Below are 20,329 nucleotides of genomic sequence, written 5' to 3'. Positions count from 1 at the left end.
ACCCGGCCTACATTCTGCTTCTTAAGTGCTGGATGGAAGAGCAAAGCCCTTATCAAGTGCAACCCCCTAAGGCAAAGGAGGAGAAATATGGAAAGGAAAAGCAAAGACATCTGCCTAATTCAGAATGGAGTGATACATTATAAAAGGAGGGAGTCCTTGAAAAAGATTAAGTTCTAACAGGATTGACTTCTACATCACCTGAATAATGAAAGAATCCAATTACCCTCAAAGTAATTAGAATGTTCCTAATAGGGAAGCCCTACCCTGAGAATAACAGATGCCTCCTCATTACATCATAATGGCCAAGTTGTGATGTTGGCACAGAGCACATACTCTTCACTAAGTGTTGTAAGTGAAACAAGATATGCTGAAGAGCAGAATCAGCATGAGGAGCAGACACCCCAGAAGAGGTAAGTGGGTTCTCTCCATGGCTTATTGTCCAGGGTCTCTGTGGCCCCAACCTCATTGCAGACTTCTCACATTTTAATTTGGGGTTAGGTGTGTCTAAACTCTTTTCTCCACTAATCTTCAATGCAGCTTTTGCTATCCCAAGTCTATCCAAAGTCCTCAATCACTGCAGTTCTTACTAATCAGCTCTCCAGCTCTGATATTTCTTAGGAGACACAGCACAGGGTATTGGAGTATGATTTCCCCAGATGGCACAGAAACTCCCCATATCCGTTTGGTTAGTCCCAGGGGTAGATCCAGGTTTTTGGGTGCCTGAAGTGTGCAACTTTTGGAGCCCCCTTTAAGAAAAATAAATACAAGATTGGGGGGAAAAGTGAATATTTGTTTTAGAATGAGAAAAGCTGTCAACAAATAATTTTTTTAAAAGCTGTCAAAAATTGTCTGCCCAACAAACCTATATATTGATCTACATTTTTTAAGCTGCCTGCTCTTTGATAGCCTTTTCATGTGATGATTATGTTTTCCTAAAGAGAAAAGTAATTGTCTTCCAGAAAGATTGATCATATTTCAAAAATTCCGCCCCCTTCCTTTTTTAATTTTTTAGTTATTTTATTTTATTTTATTTTTTTGAGCCAAGGTCTCACTGTGTCACCCAGGCTGGAGTGCAGTGACGAAATCACAGCTCACTATATTCTCAGCCTCCTGGGCCCAAGTGAGTCTCCCACCTCAGCCTCCCAAGTAGCTGGGACCGCAGTCATGCGCTACCACGGCTAATTTTTTTTTTTTTTGAGGAAATGAGATTTTGCCATGTTGCCCGGGCTGGTCTCAAACTCCTGAACTCAATCAATCTGCCTGCCTCGGCCTCCCAAAGTGCTGGGATTACAGGAATGAGCCACTGCCCTTGGCCTTTTTTTTTTTTTTTTTTTTTGAGACAGAGTCTCGCACTGTTGCCCGGGCTGGAGTGCAGTGGTGCAGTCTCGTTTCACTGCAAGCTTCACTTCTCGGGTTCACGCCATTCTCCTGCCTCAGCCTCCTGAGTAGCTGGAACTACAGGCACCCACCACCATGCCCGGCTAATTTTTTGGTATTTTTAATAGAGACAGGGTTTCACTGTGTTAGCCAGGGTGGTCTCGATCTCCTGACCTCGTGATCTGCCTGCCTTGGCCTCCCAATTTTTTTTTTTTTTTGACAGAGAGAGAGAGACAGGATCTCGCTGTGTTGCCCAGGTGATCCTCCTGCCTCAGTCTCCCAAGTGCTGGAATTACAGACATGAGCCATGCACCAGGCCACATTTTTTAAATTCTTGATAGTTTACAAAAATTTTATCTTCACATCTTGTAAGTGATAATGTCACAAATTTTTAGGATTTTTGTCAAACTTGTAGTGTTTCAAATTTGTAATAATGTCATATACTATTTGAATTGGTGACATTATTTCTGGAAGCTATGCGTATTAGTTTACTAGGGCTGCCATGGCAAAATAGCACAGGTTGGGTGACTTGAACAACAAATTTATTTTCTCAGTTCTGAAAGCTAGATGCTCAAGATCAAGGTGTTGGGGGAGTTGCTTTTTTCTGAGGTCTCTCCTTGGCTTCTAAATGGCTATCTTCTCCCTGTGCCTTCATATGCTCTTTCTTCTGTGTACACATACACACCTGTGTCCAAATTTCCTCTCATAAGGACACCAGTGACACTGTATTAGAATCCACCCTATAGACCTCAGTTTATTATTTTATTTTGAGATGGGGTCTCGCTCTGTCACTCAGACTGGAGAACAGTGGTGCGATCATGTTTCACTGAAGCCTCAGTCTCCTGGGCTCAAGCAATCCTCCCACCTCAGTCTCCCAAGTAGCTGGGACTACAGGCACACATCATCACACTGGGCTAATTTTTTATTTTCTGTAGAGACGGGACGGGGTCTCGCTGTGTTGCTCAGGCTGGTCTCAAACTCCTGGGCTCAAGTGATCCTCCCGCCTTGGCCTCCCATAGTGCTGGGATTACGGGTGTGAGCCACTGCGCCCGGATCCTAAAGACCTCATTTTAACACAGTTACCTCTTTAAAGATCTTATCTCCAAACACGGTTACATTTTAAAGTACTAGGGGTTAAGACTTTAACATGAATTTTTGGGGGGATATAGTTCAGTTCATAACATTATAACTACATGGGGATAATTTATTCACAGAAGTAACTGCAAAGCACTTAAGTATACCTACTAAACCCACACTAAATGTATTCCTGCCCGGCACAGTGGCTCATGCCTCTAATCCCAACACTTTGGGAGGCCAAGGTGGGCAGATTGCTTGAGCTCAGGAGTTTGAGACCAATCTGAGCCACAAAAAAGTATAAAAATTAGCCAGGTGTGGCGGTGTGCTTGTAGTCCCAGCTACTTGGGAGGCTGAAGTGGGAGGATCACCTGAGCCTGGGGAGGTCAAGGCTGCAGTGTGCCATGGTCGAACCAATGCACTTCGGCCTGGGGGACAGAGTGAGACCCTGTCTCAAGAAAAAAATATATATATATATTACCAACTCCCATAGCCAATTCCAAAATGTCCATGGCTTTTCCACTGCCACCTGACCAAAGGAGACATGTGATAGAGGGGAAATCATAAAGGAAAAAGACCTCAATCTTTTTTTTTTTTTTTTTTTTTTTTTTGCCTTTTAATGGGGAACAGGTGGTGTTTGGTTACATGGATAAGTTCTTTAGTGGTGATTTCTGAGATTCTGGTGCACCCATCACCTGAGCAGTGTACACTGCAACCAATGTGTAGTTAGACAGAGTTTCACTCTTGTTGCCCAGGCTGTAGTGCAATAGCTCGATCTCAACTCACTGCAACCTCCGCCTCCTGGGTTCAAGCGATTCTCCTGCCTCAGCCTCCTGAGTATCTGGGATTACAGGCATGCGCCACTACGCCCAGCTAATTTTGTATTTTTAGTAGAGACAGGGTTTCACCATGTTGGCCAGGCTTGTCTTGAACTCCTGACCTCAGATGATCCGCCCATGTCGGCCTCCCAAAGTGCTGGGATTACAGGCGTGAGCCACTGCGCCCGGCCCAATGTGTAGTCTTTTATCCCTCACTCCCCTCCTACTCTCTTTCCCCCGACCCCAGTCCCCAAATTCCATTGTATCATTCTTACACCTTTATGTACTCAAATAACTTCTAGGCTTAATTGTTTGTTAAACAATCCAATAGTAAAGATATCCATCTTACCAGAAATGTCTCAGAAGAACAATTTTGTTACTATCTTTAAAAGTGTGAATGCAACTAGAGGAGGAAAAAATACAGTAAACTTTAGCTCAATTAAGTTTGAGGTTGCAGTCAAGAAATATGAAATTATTAATATACTGGGTTTTTCCACTGACTTCTACATCCATAATTGCAGAATAAAAATTAAGATTCAAAAATTTCTCTCTTTTTTTAAATTTTACTTTAAGTTCTGGGCTACATGTGGAGAACGTCCAGGTTTGTTACATAGGTATACATGGGCCATGGTGGTTTGCTGCCCCCGTCAACTCATCATCCAGGAGACCTCAATCTTAACCAATTACCATTTAAATATATTTTTTCAAACTTTACAAAAACCTACGATCATGTTAACACATTGCTGGGGCTCCTCCCATGCTTTGGGTGAGGTCTGTGCAGGGAAGGACTCTGAAACTTTAGATTCCTTAGCTATAGAATAGGGGTGTCCAATTTTTTTGATTCCCTGGGGCCACGGTGGAAGAGAATTGTCTTGGACCTCACATAAAATACACTAATGCTAATGATAGCTGATGAACAACAATAACAACAAAATCACAAGAACTCAAAATGTTTTAAGAAAGTTTATGAATTTGTGTTGGGCTGCATTCAAAGCAGAGCTGTCTTAGGCCACATGTTGAACAAGCTTGCTATAGAGTAAAATGTGCCTCCAGTCAGCTCTGCTAATGTCTCACTCATGTGAAGGGAAAGAAAGCTTTCACTAGAGATGGAGTATTAACATCTCTACAGTGAGGATGACATGAGTCCCCATTCTTTAGCAGTGGTCCCTGGAAGAGCTGGGGGAGATTATTGTCTCGCTAAAGGTGGGACCCTTGTCAGCCTGGACATCTCCCTTCCCTTCACTTCCCCACCCCAGTTCATTCCATCCAAAGCTATAGGGAGAACCACATAGAAGGAGGAGGCTTCAGCCTGCACTCTAGAACTGAGGCAGGACAATTCTTTTCCCTTCCTTGGATTCCCCTTATTCCTAAATCTGTCTTCGATTCTGCCCCCCCACTCCTGATTCTTGGCAGTGTCTTTCTGAGACAAGAAAGGTGACTGGACCATCCACCTTTTGTAATTCCAAGCCCATGATTAGTGACATCCAGAGTGACTCATGACATCCAGAGTGACCCCTCCAGGGTCAGGTGTTTGGTTCCCACTGACAGTTCTTACCTGGCTTTCTAGTCAAACACGCATGAATTCCTCTCAGTCATTGCAGTCTCATTGTTTGAATTATGAGGGAATAACCTCTCCAAGGTAACAGAGTTGTTGCTGCTGCCTAAAATGTTTCACTTTTCCCTTCATTACATACAAACCAATGAAGCATTGTGGATAATCATAATTTATCAAAAGGTTTGTATATATCACCAGCCTTGGTTCAAACCCTAAAGGATCAAAAGTGTCTAACCTTAAAGCTGATTTATATATGTCTTTCCATTGTTTACCCCATGATGTTTTTTGCCAGATATTAGTTTGAAGGATGTGGGACTGGCTATTAGGAGTTGAGATTGTTACTAAGTGAAATGAGGGAGGAGAGGAGGCAGGGGTAAATACAGGGATAGCAACAGAAAATAGAGTTCAGTTCTGCAGGACAGATATGATGCCTGGCCACCTTAAAATAGTTCTGTACCTTAGAATGCAGCAATTCTGTACCTTAGAATGCAACATTATGATGGCTTCTTGAGGTATGTTAGGAGGGGGAGTGGTGAGGTCTGGGAATACAGGACAAAGTCTGAAAATGTTTTATATTATATATACGGTATTATATTACCTAAGTAGGCAAGAAGAGACTTTTTCAAAGACCAAAGAACAGAAGAGTCACTTTAGACAAGATTGTTTCCAAGTTTTAGGCATGTTTACTAAAGAAAAGTTGTGGGCCGGGCGCAGTGGCTCACACCTGTAATCCCAGCACTTTGGGAGGCCGAGGCGGGCGGATCACGAGGTCAGGAGATCAAGACCATCCTGGCTAACATGGTGAAATCCCGTCTCTACTAAAAATACAAAAAATTAGCAGGGCATGGTGGCGGGTGCCTATAGTCCCAGCTACTTGGGAGGCTGAGGCAGGAGAATGGCATGAACCCGGGAGGTGGAGCTTGCAGTGAGCCGAGGTTGCGCCACTGCACTCCTGCCTGGGCGGCAGAGAGAGACTCTGTCTCAAAAAAAAAAAAAAAAAAATTGTAATCAGAAAACTTACTGAGGAGTGTAGACTCAGGTCTATAGACCAAAAGCAGCCCTTTAGAAAGATTCAGTCGGGCGTGGTGGCTCATGCCTGTAATCTCAGCACTTTGGAGGCGAAGGTAGGTGGATAGCTTGAGCCCAGGAGTTTGAGGCCAGCCTGGCCAACATGACAAAACCCCATCTCTACAAAAAAATACAAAAATTAGTCATGGCAGTGCATGCCTGTAGTCTCAGCTACTCGGGAGGCTGAGGCAGGAGGATTGCTTCAGCCTGGGAGGTCAAGGCTGCCATGAGCCAAGATCGCACCACTGCATTCCAGCCTCGATGACAGAGTGAGACCCAGTCTCAAAAAATAAAAATAAAAATTTTTTGAAAGGTTCGGACTGCTCTGACGTTATTTTAATTTACAGCTTACATACAGGTAGTGGGGGTTCAGTATGTGCTCAGAAGTTACCTCAAATTCGCTCACAAGTTACATTAAAGCAGAATCACATAAAAGTTTGGGTGTAAGAGTACATTTGGTTATAGATTACAAAGGCAACACCCCTAACCCCATTAGACATCATCTTATGTGCAGGAAAAGGCAAGGACTAGGGTCATTTATCTTTTATTATTATTATTAATAATTTTTAGAGACAGGGTGTCACTCTGTTGCCTAGGCTGCAGTGCAGTGGTGCAATCATAGCTCACTACAGCCTACAACTCCTGGGCTCAAATGATCCCCCTGCTTCAGCCTCCTGAGTAGCTACAAGTGCACGCCACCAAGTCCAGCTAATTTTTAAATTTTTCTGTAGAGACAGGGACTCGCTATGTTGCCCTCGCTGGTCTTGGATCCTAGCCTCAAGCAATCCTCCCTCTTTGGCCTCCCAAAGCATTGGGATTAGGTTTATGAGCCACCGTGCCCAGCCCATTTATCTTCTAAGGAATATAGTGACTCAGGCAAGAGACATGGAGGACTGTGTGCCCTATCCTGTTTTGTCTTCAAAGGGTCTTTTCAGAGTCAGAGGGTTTGTGAAATTATGTTGCCAAGCAGAATTGAGCAAGCCTGTCTTCTTACATTTGTTACTTTGTCTCACAGAAGATGGGGAATCCTAAAATACAAATTTTGGCCCATAACTTCATACTGTGTGGGATACTGCTTTGTTGAAGTCCATTTTATTGTAATCCCTTTCTTTCTGTAAGTTAAAAAAAATTTTTTTTGAGACAAGGTCTCGCTATGTTGCCCAGACTGGCCTCGAACTCTTGGAATCAAGTCTTTCTCCCACCTCAGTCTTCATCCCTTTCTAGCTAGTGAAAAACAAATACTATGCAGAGCTCTGGGTCCTCTTTTCTAGGGCAGGGAGGGGAGCCTGAGGGTCTGGTAGGTCCCAATGAGGTGACTGCTCCAGCACTTCGTCTTTGGGAACATCTGTCTGGTGCCAGTTTGACCCGGGGAACGGCCTAAGTCACCCGCAGTCTCCTAAGGTCCTCCTCTTTCCAGGTGGCAAGACATCTGATCCATCTCGAGAACAAGTTCTCGGTTGCTTTAGGCGCTTTGTTACAGCTGACGCTGCTGGTGGCGGTTGGGCTCTCGGCTGGGAAAGGCGCAGCTCGTTTGTATGGCTCGGGAGGGGGCACGGAAAAGGTCTTCCTGGAGGGCTTCCTTCAGAAGGAAACAAATTGGGAGTTGTTGGCGGTCCAGACAGTTCAGCAAAGTGCAGTATCCCTCCTTGGGGAATTTCGGAAGGATCCCGTCCCGGTGTACTCCAAAGGTCCGGCGCCGATAGGTCGAGGGTAGGGGGAGGTACCATGCACTGCAGCTTGGCCCCAGGGGACATCTTCCTTGCCCCACGCATCCAATAGATGACCCCAGCTGAGGCCCACGCAGCCAATACCCGACTTCAGCCGAGACCCACGCAGCCAATGGCCAGCCCAGTGCGCTTCGCCCGTGCCCGCCCGCCCGCGCCCACCAATCAGGACTCGGGCCACCTTGGCACCGCCTCTGGACGCCCACCCCACCCATCCGCCCCGCCTCCAACTTGCTCGAGCAGGGCTGGGTAGACCGGCGCGCTCCCGGGGACTGTGGGGGGGGCAGTCCCGGTTTCGGCCATCGCTGGGGTGGGCTCGGAGCGGCCGCACCGGGCAGCAACCCCACTCCCACTCGGAGGCCCCCTGCCCTCTCCCCCACTTCCCCCCGGCCCATGGTGCGAGGCTGGGAGCCGCCGCCCGGGCTGGACCGCGGTGAGTGATCCCCAGCCCCTTGGACTTCCCCTCCCAGCTCGTGTACGGTCTCCCACCTCTGGAGCCCCATCCCCGCGCTGGTAGGGGGATAATTCTAGGTTCGAAGTGGCCCGGTTCTCTCTTTTTTCTCCTCTGGACTTTTCGGTTCCCTCCCCTGTTGTAACTAGGGGAGGGTGAGTGTCTGTGTAGGGGAGGGCAAGAAGGTTGGGTTGGGGCGCCCTTGGCGAGAGTAGGATTGAGATTCGCCTGCCTCATGGGGCTCATCGTCCCAAGTGCAATAACTTTTTGTTCCCTGACCCAGTTCGGAGCCTTCTGGACTGCCTATGAAATGGAGGATAGGAGAAACATTTCCTTCCCAGGCCCCCCCGCCACACAAACCCCCAACCCCCACGGCTACCTCCTGGCGACCTCGACACACGTGCAGAACCTGGCCTTGCTTCTGGGGATCAGTGGCCTTTGGGAATGAAAGGTTTAGAAGAAACTGCCCCTCTGACTCCCGTACCCAGCCATACTCAGAAAACCAACCAGGAAACTGAGAACCCGAGTCCTCTGAGGTTCCTAGTGTTGCGTCCTATTCTGAGACTCCTAAACTGAAAGAAGACTCAAGCTGAGACCTGTTTGGTAATGTGGGCCCAGATCAGGAGATTTTTTTTTTTTGTCATGTGAACCTCCTTCCCATCATACACTTGAAGCCCTTTTATATTATATGATTCGGTTAGATGGTAGTAATTGAAAAAGCCAGATTGGGAATTTTAAAGATAATGCATACATATCTTAAACATTATAATTAAAAGTATATCCATTTCACCAATCTTTTGATGTAGTGGTGAGACTGTTTTTGTGTCTAAGACTGCTGTTCAGAGTTCCCAATTCTCTTTCCAGTATTAACTACACAGGGAGTCTCAAACCTGGCTGTACCCTGAGAGCTTTTAAAAACTGTGGATGCCTGTACCCCAGTACAGACTATTGAATCTGAATGGGGAGGAGGGTGGCCTGGTTTTTAAGCTTCCCAGGTAATTCTAGTGTGCAGTCTGAGAGCCACTCAGGCACTTTCATCATCTTTGGTTTCTCGTTTTGCTTTATTTAAAGTGAAGTATGAATTTAGACACTTCTGAGTGCAGAGTACTTTTGAGATTAAGTCCCACCCCTCAATCTTTTACAGTTGTCTTGCTCACTCCCAACTCAACAATTTTTAAAATGCATACTCTTCTTTGCGTCATGTCTCTCCAAAACATTTGACTTAGTTTTCATAGGAGCAATTTTTTAAACATCAGTATTCCTGAAGGAACAATTTTTAATGCAGTGATTTTTCATAGGTTTACATGAGGTTTAATTACATTATTATATAGACACTGAAAAAGTATGGACATAAGCAGGTTTGTAATGACACAAAACTGGCCCCAGCACGCAGGACAACTGAATGAAGCAGATGATTTTGGCGCAGTAGTAGCAGCCTACTAGCCTTTAGTTTCCAGTGTACTGTGGGTATTGGTCATGTAATCCAGTGGCTCAGTTAAGCCAGGCTCCTGGCCCAGTTGAGCATCCCTCCCTTCCACTCTTTCCAACTAATATCACAAATACCTTGTCCCTTCTAGACGCACTTGAATTCTTGAGTATTCCATCAACTCTTTACGTTCATTCACATCAAACTGTTCATCTTTAAGTAATTACCACTATTGCCTCTGTTAAGTTGGAAGGATATGAGGCAGTAATCCTTAACCTGGCTTCTTGGCAGTAACTAAAGCCCCTGAGTTTATTGTGTAAGTGTGAATGTTTATTTTTGGAAGGTTAGTCATAACTTTCTGAGGGTCTGTAACTTTTGTCTGATTCTCAAAGAGGTTCATGAACTAAAAAGTTAAGAAGCATATAAGCTGAATATCACTATAGGTCTTTAAGGCCCTTAAAACTGTATCCCCAAACACATTTCAGGAGTACTTCAGATTGTCTCTAAATAAAGATTTAGGGAATTCTGCAGGATTATATCTCATCTCCCACTTTATTTATTTATTTATTTATTTATTTATTTATTTATTTAAGACAGAGTCTCACTCTGTCCCCGGGCTGGAGTACAGTGGCGTGATCTTGGCTCACTGCAACGTCCGCCTCCCAGGTTCAAGTGATTCTCCTGCCTCAGCCTTCCCAGTAGCTGGGACTACAGGCGCATGTCACCATGCCTGGCTAATTTTTGTATTTTTAGTAGAGACGGGGTTTCACCATGTTAGCCAGGCTGGTCTCGAACTCCTGACCTCAAGTGATCCTCCTGCCTCGGCCTCCCAAAGTGCTGAGATTACAGGCGTAAGCCATTACACCCAGCCTCGCTTCCCACTTTAACTGTCTCCTACTTTAACGATAAGCCTAGGTTCAAACCTAAAGTTCTAGAGTCCTCTTTCTCCTAGGACTGTGTAAACACAGAAACTGGAAGTTTAAGACAGTCCATTCTTGTCTTCCATCTGTCCAGGGATATGGAAAGCCCAAGGGGAAAGAAGGGTGTTACACTGTCTCAGAGAGTGATAAGAGAATTTTTTTTTAATTTTTAAAATTTATATATTTATTTGTAGAGGCGAGGTCTTGCTATGTTGCCCAGGGTGGTCTTGAATTCCTGAGCTCAAGTGATCCTCCTACCTCCCAAAGTGCTGGGAATACAGGCATGAGCCACTGCACCCGGCCATGACTCCATATATTTTTATTAGTGATTTTTAAGTAGCAGTGGGACATATCTGGCATATTTAATAAGGATACAAATTTAGAAGTTGTTCAGAATAGATATTCACCACCACCACCATCATTACCTCTTCTGCGCTAGGACTCCTCACTTCAGCTTTTGATTCCCTTCTTTTTCTACTTAATCCAAAATGGACACACAAGAACACAAGATACTATAGTGTTTTATTATGATTTTGATTACTATAGGGTCTACCCTACCTGTTATAATTCTCACGAGCCATTCTGGTTGTAGTTTTCTCTTAGTTCAAAGCCAGATTCTTCCAGGGAAGTACCAGCTATACAGCTGTGCCTTGATTTAAGCCACCATTCTGTTTCACGAAGTGTTCCATAACTGGTGTTTTGTAAGTGTAAGTGAAAACTGAATGCGTATAGTACACCAAATATATTGTTTGCAGTATGTTACACTGAAATATCAAGCTGATGCTGAAAATGTGAAGGACATCAAGCCACCTAAACGAAAGTAAAATGCTTCCTTACAGTTTTTAATACTTATAAATGTGCCTGCCTTATATTCCCATCTGGCAGTATTCATCCTCACACTGGACTGCTTTGTTCCTTATGCTTTATTTTCCTTATCTCTAAAGTGTTATTGTGTCTTTATATAATAGGACACAAATGAGGTTAAGTAGATGTCAAGCGTTGCCATCATAAAGTATTCTCCAGCTTGGATTCGGTGGTGTTCCCGGTGGGCCACAATTTCTAAATGGTAGTTTAGCACCTGGCCATGCAAGCAGTGCCTCCCAGGCCATTTCAATTGTGTCCTGGATGAACCTGGAAGACGAAAGGTGGAACTATCACATAGGCAACTGACATACCAATCACAAAGGATCCAAATTATGGATGCAGTTCTAAAGCACTGGTTTTCATACATTTTTTTAAGTGGCAAATACATTCTGAAATTGTATTTAAACTCCAAAATATAAAAAGTATAGAATCATAGATACACTGGTTTCCTCATCGCTAACTAGAATAGGGCTCTGCAAAAATAGATTGAAAACAGTGAATATTAAATGATTCAGTCTTTGTCCCAGTTACCCCATTGTCTAGAAGGAGCATTACTTTACATCAAAATCACCTCCATAAAGTTGAAGTCATGATAAAAGCTGCTATTTATTGAGCCCTTACTTTGTTCTAGTTATAATGTTAAGTGCACTTTTTCATTTAGTCATAAACTTGCTGGGTAGGTGCTTTTTTGCTTTTTTCTTTTCTTTTTGAGACAGGGTCTCTCTCTGTCACCCAGGCTGTGGTGCAGTTTACAATCTTGACTCACTGCAACCTCCACCTCCCGGGCTCAAGCAATCCTCCCACCTCAGCCTCCCGAGTAGCTAGGACTACAGTTGCGCCACCATGCCCCGCTAATATTTTGTATTATTATTATTATTATTTGTAGAGACAGTTTCACCATGTTGCCCAGTCTGGTCTCAAACTCCTGGGCTCAAACCATCTGCCCACCTTGGCCTCCCAAGGTGTTGGCATTACAGGCATGAGCCACTGCACTCAGCCCAAGGTGCTTTTTTTCTGATGAGAAACTAAGGCTTAGAGAAGTCAAATAACTGCCCAAGGACAAGCAGCATTCTAGAAAGTGGAGTTGCATTAATTTGTCTCACCCTGGACATCCATCCCCTAACATTTGCTCTATGCCCTGCCTATGCATAACACTTAGCACATAATACTATTACGTACTCTCTGCACCGTCTTCACTTTGTTACATAGGAGGAAACCAGGCTCATGTAAGTTAAGTAACTTGCCTGAGATCACATAGCTGATAAGTGGCAGAACCGGGATTCAAACTCAGAGGCTGGCCTTATCGAAGAATTCATATTTCTACCCGTCATGCCATGCTGCCTCCATTGACCCTCTTAAGGGGCTCTTCAAGCAGTATTGCTTTCAGGGTCTGCATGGCCTCAGTTAGTTAGATTTGCTTGTTAAAAGGAAATGGTGACACGTATTAAAATGCTTCTGAATTTTAAAAATCATGGTGTAAAATCCCTGCTATCACATTGCTCTAAATTAATGGACTTGAGGTTTATTTTTGCAATTCATCATGTAGCATTTACATGGGAATCCTGTCCTGTCCTTAGCAGATCAGGAGTAATACTTAAAAACACAAATGAAAGGCTGGGCCCGGTGTTTCACGCCTTAAATCCCAGCACTTTGGGAGGCTGAGGCAGGCAGATGACGAGGTCAGGATGTCAAGACCATCCTGGCCAACATGGTGAAACCCTGTCTCTACTAAAATACAAAAAATTAGCCAGGTGTGGTGATGCGCGCCTGTAGTCCTAGCTACTCAGGAGGCTGAGGCAGGGGAATCACTTGAACCTGGGAGGCGGAGGTTGCAGTGAGCCAAGATCGTGCCACTGCACTCCAGCCTAGCGACAGAGCAAGACTCCGTCTCCAAATAATAAAATAAAATAAAATAAAATAATAAAATAAAATAAAATAAAAACAGATGGGATTCCCCTAAGAGTAAAGGGTGATGGATGTGTTAAAGGGTCTCTAGTGCCCACACAGGGAGCTGAGTTAAAAATTGTCAACAGAATATTCTGGGAAATAACTTGAGCAGTTATTTCAGGAAAGCAGCACAGTCAAGGGCTATTCCTGCAGTCCCCATACCCATAACCCTGGGAGCAGTGGTGCTACTGGGTAGCTTGCAGGAGCTGGTTACAATTTATAATGAGCCTGTCCACCTGGTCTTGAGGAGAAAGCTGGGCTGAAAAGATAAGCTCAGGAGACCTTCTGCCCTGTGTGGAAGGGGCTGTTAGTGACTGAGGGAGCTTTCTGGGCTCCCTGGGGAGAAGCTGAGCTGTTGGAAGAGACAAAGGCTGAGGGAGGGGATAACCTTTGTTCCAAGGCTGACTTGGAGGAGGAAACATTCCCCTCTCTGTTTTCACATGACCTAAAGGGTTAGGGGAGTGAGCCTCATTTATCCCAGATCTCTGACCCATATCTCTCATCCAACCAAGAGATGGAAAAAATAAAGCTATCAGGTTTGGGCTTAGGGCTTAAAGGTACTGTCAATTGCCATCCCCCAACACTCCACCACCAAGAAGGAAAAGAAAAAAGGGGGGCTGGGCAGAGGACAGTGCTGTCCTACCTTCCAGATATTCATCAGTTGTATTCCCAATCTATTGATCCACATTCTAAATATAATTATAAATTGTTAGCAGCCAAAGAGTTAGTAACGAGCCAGGAACAATGGTGTGCACCTGTAGTTCCAATTACTCAGGAGGTTGAAGCAGGAGGGTCACTTGATCCCAGGAATTCGAGGCTGTAGTGCATTATGATTGCACCTATGCATAGCATGCCAGCCTGGGCAACATAACAAGACCTTGTCTCTAAAAAAAAATAGTGGCTGGGCGCGGTGGCTCATGCCTATAATCCCGGCACTTCGGGAGGCCAAGGCAGGTGGATCACCTGAGGTCAGGAGTTCGAGACCAGCCTGGCCAACATAGCATTAGATATGAGTTCTAAATTTCTCTTCAAAGAATCAATATGTCAGTATGTTCAATTCTTTGCCTTCTACTTTTAAACTTAACTTCCTTGTAAAGCAACCTTTTTCGATCACCTGCTCCACTCTGACTCATTCCGATTACCTGCTCTGCCCTGACTCATTCTCCACCCTGACTCATTCCGATTTCCTGCTCTGCCATAACCATTTTCCCCACCAAACCACTCACCCAGTCACTCTCTTTAAATTAGCCAATCGGAATTAGTTTAGCCTGTGCAGTCTAACCCTAGCCAATAGGGGAATGACAGCGGCAGGGGCCACCTGTGTCAGGAATAAGAACCCCTTCCCCTCCCTTGTCCAGATGTGCGCTCACCACTGCTCCATCTATGAGGGCGCATCCTTCTATAGAAGTAAATTGCCCTACTGAGAAGAAAAAAGAAAGAAAATTTTATATTCGATTGCTATTTCTTTTGTGGCACTGAAACTTTATTTATAACAATAGTGAAACTTCGTCTCTACTAAAAATACAAAAATTAGCTGGGCATCATGGTGCAAGCTTGTAATCCCAGCTACTCGGGAGGCTGAGGCAGGAGAATCACTTGAACCCGGGAGGCGGAGGTTGCAGTGAGCCAAGATCACGCCACTGCACTCCAGCCTGGGTAACAGAAAGACTCTGTCTCAAAAAAAAAAAATAAATAAATAAATAACAGTTCTGGCCAGGCGCTGTGGCTCACGCCTGTAATCCCAGCACTTTGGGAGGCCGAGGCCGGTGGATCACTTGAGGTCAGGAGTTCGAGACCAACCTGGTTAACATGGTAAAACCTCGTCTCTACTAAAAATACAAAGTGTAGCAGGGCATGGTGACACACGCCTGTAGTCCCAGCTACTCAGGAGGTTGAGGCACAAGAATCGCTTGAACCCAGGAGGCGGAGGCTGCAGTGAGCTGAGATCATGCCACTGCATTCCAGTCTAAGCAACAAAGCGAGATCCTGCTCAGAAACAAACAAACAATTCTGACGGCCGGGTACAGTGGCTCACTCCAGTAATCTCAGCACTTTGGGAGGCTGAGGTGGGACGATCACTTGAGGCTAGGAGTTTGAGACCAGCCTAGGCAACATAGTGAGACCCTGTCTACAAAAAATTTTAAAATTAGCCAGATATGGCTGCATGCACCTGTAGTCCTAGCTACTTGGGAGGCTGAGGTGGGAGGATTGCTTGAGCCTAAGAGTTCAAAGCTGCAATGAGCCATGATCATGCCACTGCACTCCAGCCTAGGCAACAGAGTGAAACCCTGTCTCTTGAAAAAAACAAAAACAAAAATGCACACACACACACAAACCAGTTGAAATTATTGCTTCTCTTGTTTTTGTGGTTGAGTCTTCACTATGTGATTCTTGTTCCATGAATTTAGAAGGTGAGAGTTGGTGGATAGCTTCTAGAAGTGGGTTTGAATAGGAAAGATAAAGGCTGTATCAGAGCTATGATGGTGCCACTGCACTCCAGCCTGGGTGGCCTGGGTGACAGAGCAATATTCTCTCTAAAAAAAAAAAAAAAAAAACCCACCAGCTGGGTGTGGTGACTCATGCCTGTAATTCCAGCACTTTGGGAGGCCAGAGGCAGGTGGATCACGAGGTCAGGAGTTCAAAGCCATCCTGGCCAAGACGGTGAAACCCCATCTCTACTAAAAATACAAAAAGTAGCCGGGCATGGTGGCGGGCACCTGTAATCCCAGCTACTCGGGAGGCTGAGGCAGAGAATTACTTGAACCCGGGAGGTGGAGGTTGCAGTGAGCCAAGATCATGCCACTGCACTCCAGCCTGGGCGACACAGCGAGACTCCATCTCAAAACACACACACACACACACACACACACATACACACACACACACACACACACAAAAGCTATATCAGGATCAGTTTTCCTTCTTAACTTCTGAAGACAGATTTTTTTTTTGATAGGGTCTCACTCTATCACCCAGGCTGGAGTGCAGTGGCGCAATCATAGCTCACTGCAGCCTCAACCTCTCAGGCTCAAGCAGTCCTCCTGCCTCAGCCTCCCAAGTAGTTGGGACTACAGGCATGAACCACCATGCCCAGCTGGTTTTTAAATTTTTTTGTAGTCTCGCTGTGTTGCCCAGGCTGGTATCAAACCCCTGGGCTCAAGCAATCCTCCCACCTCAGCCTCCTGAAGTGCTGGGATTACAGGCATGAGCCACCATGGCTGGCTTTAAAGTCAGATTTTTTTCTTGGAACAACACTCACCAGTCATGTGGCTTGGGGTAATTTAACATCTATGGACTTTAGTCCACAGAAAATGGGAATTAAAGCAGGGTGTGATGACTTAAGTTTATGAAAATTAAATAAGAGATTGTTGAAGCACTTAAAAAGCAATACAACATGATACAAATAGAAATTTAATTGTTTTGGTGTCCAGCAGTTAGTTTGGTAGAAATTGAGCAATGCGTCAGAAGAGGAGACCCAGTGATTGAGCTGTTTCTCTTCTTATTACAGCTATCTCTGAAGGGCACAAATCAGAAAGCACCATGCCTCCTAATAAAGAGGCCAGCGGTCTCAGTAGTTCACCAGCGGGGCTCATCTGCCTCCCTCCAATCTCTGAGGAGCTACAGCTTGTGTGGACCCAAGCAACCCAGACCAGTGAGCTAGACAGCAATGAACACCTGCTAAAAACCTTCAGCTATTTTCCCTATCCCAGCCTAGCAGACATTGCCCTTCTCTGCCTACGTTATGGGTTGCAGATGGAGAAAGTCAAGACTTGGTTTATGGCCCAGCGCCTCCGCTGTGGTATTAGCTGGTCGTCTGAAGAAATAGAAGAGACTCGAGCCCGAGTAGTCTACCGTCGGGACCAACTCCATTTCAAATCCCTTCTCTCTTTTACTCATCATGCAGGACGGCCCCCAGAGGAGGTGCCTCCTCCTCCAATGCCAGCTCCAGCACAAGTTGGTATTGGAATAGGTCCTCCGACTCTTAGCAAGCCCACCCAGACGAAAGGATTGAAGGTAGAGCCTGAGGAGTCCTCTCAGATGCCACCACTGCCACAGAGTCACCAAAAATTAAAGGAGTCCCTGATGACACCTGGCAGTGGAGCATTCCCCCACCAATCAGATTTTTGGCAACATCTTCAAAGCAGTGGCCTCTCAAAGGAGCAGGCAGGCAGGGGTCCCAACCAGTCACATGGCATAGGTACTGCTTCCTGGAACCACTCCACAACCATCCCCCAGCCACAAGCTCGGGATAAACCCCCACCAATTGCATTAATTGCCAGTAGTTGTAAGGAGGAGTCAGCATCTAGTGTTACTCCCTCTTCTTCCTCTACCTCTTCTTTCCAGGTACTGGCTAATGGAGCTACTGCCGCCTCTAAATCCCTCCAGCCACTAGGCTGTGTCCCACAGTCAGTGTCACCCAGTGAACAGGCATTACCCCCACATCTGGAACCAGCCTGGCCCCAAGGGCTACGGCATAACTCAGTACCAGGTAGAGTTGGCCCCACAGAGTACCTTTCCCCAGATATGCAACGCCAGCGAAAGACCAAGCGCAAAACCAAAGAGCAGCTGGCTATCCTTAAATCCTTTTTTTTACAGTGCCAATGGGCACGGCGTGAGGATTACCAAAAGTTAGAACAGATCACTGGTTTACCTCGGCCTGAGATCATTCAGTGGTTTGGTGACACACGCTATGCCTTGAAGCATGGGCAACTAAAATGGTTTCGGGACAATGCAGTACCTGGTGCCCCTAGTTTCCAAGACCCAGCAATTCCTACACCACCACCATCAACCCGCTCCTTGAATGAAAGGGCTGAGACACCACCTCTGCCAATCCCTCCACCCCCACCGGATATACAACCCTTGGAGAGGTACTGGGCAGCCCACCAACAGCTATGGGAAACTGATATCCCTCAATTGAGTCAGGCATCAAGGCTTAGCACCCAGCAGGTACTGGATTGGTTTGACTCTCGATTACCTCAGCCAGCTGAGGTGGTAGTTTGTCTAGATGAAGAAGAGGAAGAGGAGGAGGAAGAACTGCCAGAAGATGGTGAGGAAGAAGAGGAGGAGGAGGAAGAGGAAGATGATGATGATGATGATGATGTGATCATACAAGACTGAGTGGGGAGCTGGGGGAGGGGAGGTCTGTTACTAAAAGATGAACCAACTTAGTAACTGTTTAAACAAAGAAACCACATTTTTAAAATTACCTTGTGGCAGAGAACTAAAAAGCTTTGTGTTCTTCAGGGTGGGTGGCAGGGGGATATAGTGAGGGTGGACCAGGGAGAATGACCATAGGGCACTAAGTAAGGCTGGAATTGGATCAGCAGAAATCCAGACCTCTAACCTTAGGGTAGGGAGTGCTAAGGATCTAGGGAAACCATGGGCTGGGAAGCTGCTCTTGCTCTCCTCGTGTCTGCTGTTCTTTTCCCTTCGTGTACTATAGAGAGGCCAGACATTGGCCCCACCTCTCCAGGAGGATTGGAAAGGAGGAGTAAAGGATTCTGATTTGATTGATGATTCCAGTGCATCCCCAATCCCACCATCTTACCTGGAATATAAGGCTGCCTGTACCCCTTTTCTGAGCACAAGTCTGTGTGTAATGCAACTGACTCTCTTACTTTTTTTCTTAATAACTGATCACTTCCTAGACAACCAAGATTCTCAATAAGTCCCAGTCTCATCACAAATATTAATATTTCCTTTTCCTCATACCAACTTGACTATGTTTCACCTGCTTCGTGACTAAATCACAGGTGGCAGAATGTTTCAGTTCTTTTTTTTTTTTTTTGAGATGGAGTCTTGCTCTGTCGCCCAGGCTGGAGTGCAGTGACGCAATCTTGGCTCACTGCAAACTCCGCCTCCCGGGTTCACGCCATTCTCCTGCCTCAGCCTCCCGAGTAGCTGGGACTACAGGCGCCCGCCACCACACCCGGCTAATTTTTTATATTTTTAGTAGAGACGGGTTTCATCGTGTTAGCCAGGATGGTCTCAATCTGACCTCGTGATCCGCCCACCTCGGCCTCCCAAAGTGCTGGGATTACAGGCATGAGCCACCGTGCCCAGCTATTTTCAGTTCTTATGCTGTGACCACTTTGCCTTGTAGCTTTTTCTATCTTTCCAAAATCCTCACTCTGTTCATTGTTTGTCTCAGGGAAAATCTTCCCCCACCGAGCTTGTAAAAAACTTTAATAATTGGGTGGAGAATAATTTACAATGGATATTTATTGGAGGTGGTAATTAGGGAAGGTGTCCTTTTAAAAAGTAGAATTGTGTTACAAAGGAGTGAAAGAGAGGGAATAGTTTCTCCTTGTTGAAGGGCAGTGAAGGTAGGTTTCAGGTTTGGTTTTACAAACCTGATAACTACCTCCTGTCCAGCTTGACAGAGACTAATTTTTCATCTTTTTGCTGTCAATTTGTTTCCAGAAAAGAGACTTTTCCCTCTCTTGATAGGATCTGCCTTAGGGACACAGGGACCATCGTCTTTAAGTGAATTAATTATTGATGTTTTAGAATGGTTTCCATCAGTTGGGATCAGCTATATGGCAAATAGGTATCATCAATGAGTTAACCATCTAAAAATAAAAGAGTGGAAGCCCTAAAATGCTAGAATAATAATAAAAAGGCCAAAAATAAAATTGTTTCTCTCTCATCCACTTTGCCACTCCTATGGTTTAGGGATTAATGGAAACAAATCCATTAACATTCTAACTCAGCATACTTTTAACTTATTGTTTGGTGGGGCAGGACTTATTGAGGTAAATTTAAAAGAAGAACAACAACTTTAAAAAGGAAGTAGTTCAGCATCTATCACCGGCCAGGTTGTTTCTCAGCCATCAAATGATAATGACTAAAATTTCTGAGGCTTCAGGAGTAACCGAGATACAAGTCTTGGAAGTAACTCCATTTGCTACAGGACAGGCCCTTGCCTAAAAGAGAAGGTATCTAGAAATGCCTTTAAAATAAATTCAGAGTACCAGAAAGGGTATGGGGATCCTAGTTCTGATACAAGATCATTCCCAAGACCTAATTTATTTCTGGCAGATGCCTGCTATTTTCTGTTTTTCCAGTATTTTTGCTTAAGGCCAGCTTGTGAGTGGCTAACCTA

General features: G+C 45.3%; 3 protein-coding genes across 5 annotated transcripts in view; 2 read left to right on the top strand and 1 right to left on the bottom strand.

Moving 5' to 3' along the window:
* Window positions 1–269, top strand: part of PPP1R3E (protein phosphatase 1 regulatory subunit 3E) — a 9,377-nt gene extending 9,108 nt beyond the window's left edge. Inside the window, exon 6 of the mRNA XM_058429236.1 lies at window positions 253–269. The gene's annotated coding sequence lies outside the window, so the exon portion shown is untranslated. The remainder of the gene's footprint in view (window positions 1–252) is intronic.
* Window positions 256–20,329, top strand: HOMEZ (homeobox and leucine zipper encoding). 3 transcript variants are annotated; one of them, XM_058429223.1, is made up of 3 exons: window positions 256–410; window positions 16,733–17,238; window positions 17,569–18,437. In XM_058429223.1, exons 1-3 carry the CDS (start codon window positions 365–367, stop codon window positions 18,340–18,342), a joined length of 1,326 nt encoding a protein of 441 aa, XP_058285206.1. In that variant the 5' UTR covers window positions 256–364; the 3' UTR covers window positions 18,343–18,437. The 3 variants fall into 3 exon arrangements, with proteins under 3 accessions (XP_058285206.1, XP_058285205.1, XP_032035859.1); XM_058429222.1 differs by having other exon boundaries at window positions 16,733–18,436; XM_032179968.2 differs by lacking the exon at window positions 256–410 and adding an exon at window positions 7,830–8,049 and having other exon boundaries at window positions 16,733–20,329.
* RNF212B (ring finger protein 212B) overlaps window positions 11,322–20,329 on the bottom strand; it is a 44,467-nt gene continuing 35,459 nt past the window's right edge. Inside the window, exons 16-17 of the transcript XR_009210169.1 lie at window positions 14,595–14,644; window positions 11,322–11,544 (exon numbers count right to left, since the gene is read on the bottom strand). The gene's annotated coding sequence lies outside the window, so the exon portion shown is untranslated. The remainder of the gene's footprint in view (window positions 11,545–14,594; window positions 14,645–20,329) is intronic.

Source organism: Hylobates moloch, unplaced genomic scaffold, assembly GCF_009828535.3.
Source record: "Hylobates moloch isolate HMO894 unplaced genomic scaffold, HMol_V3 SCAFFOLD_16, whole genome shotgun sequence".
Classification (NCBI taxonomy): Eukaryota; Metazoa; Chordata; class Mammalia; order Primates; family Hylobatidae; genus Hylobates; species Hylobates moloch.
This window is presented reverse-complemented; position numbering and strand designations above follow the sequence as displayed.

Coding starts and splice junctions, on each gene's coding strand:
- HOMEZ (XM_058429222.1), top strand. CDS start 365: ATGCTGAAGAGCAGAATCAGCATGAGGAGCAGACACCCCAGAAGAG. Junction 411..16,732: donor GAGCAGACACCCCAGAAGAG/GTAAGTGGGTTC, acceptor TTCTTATTACAG/CTATCTCTGAAGGGCACAAA.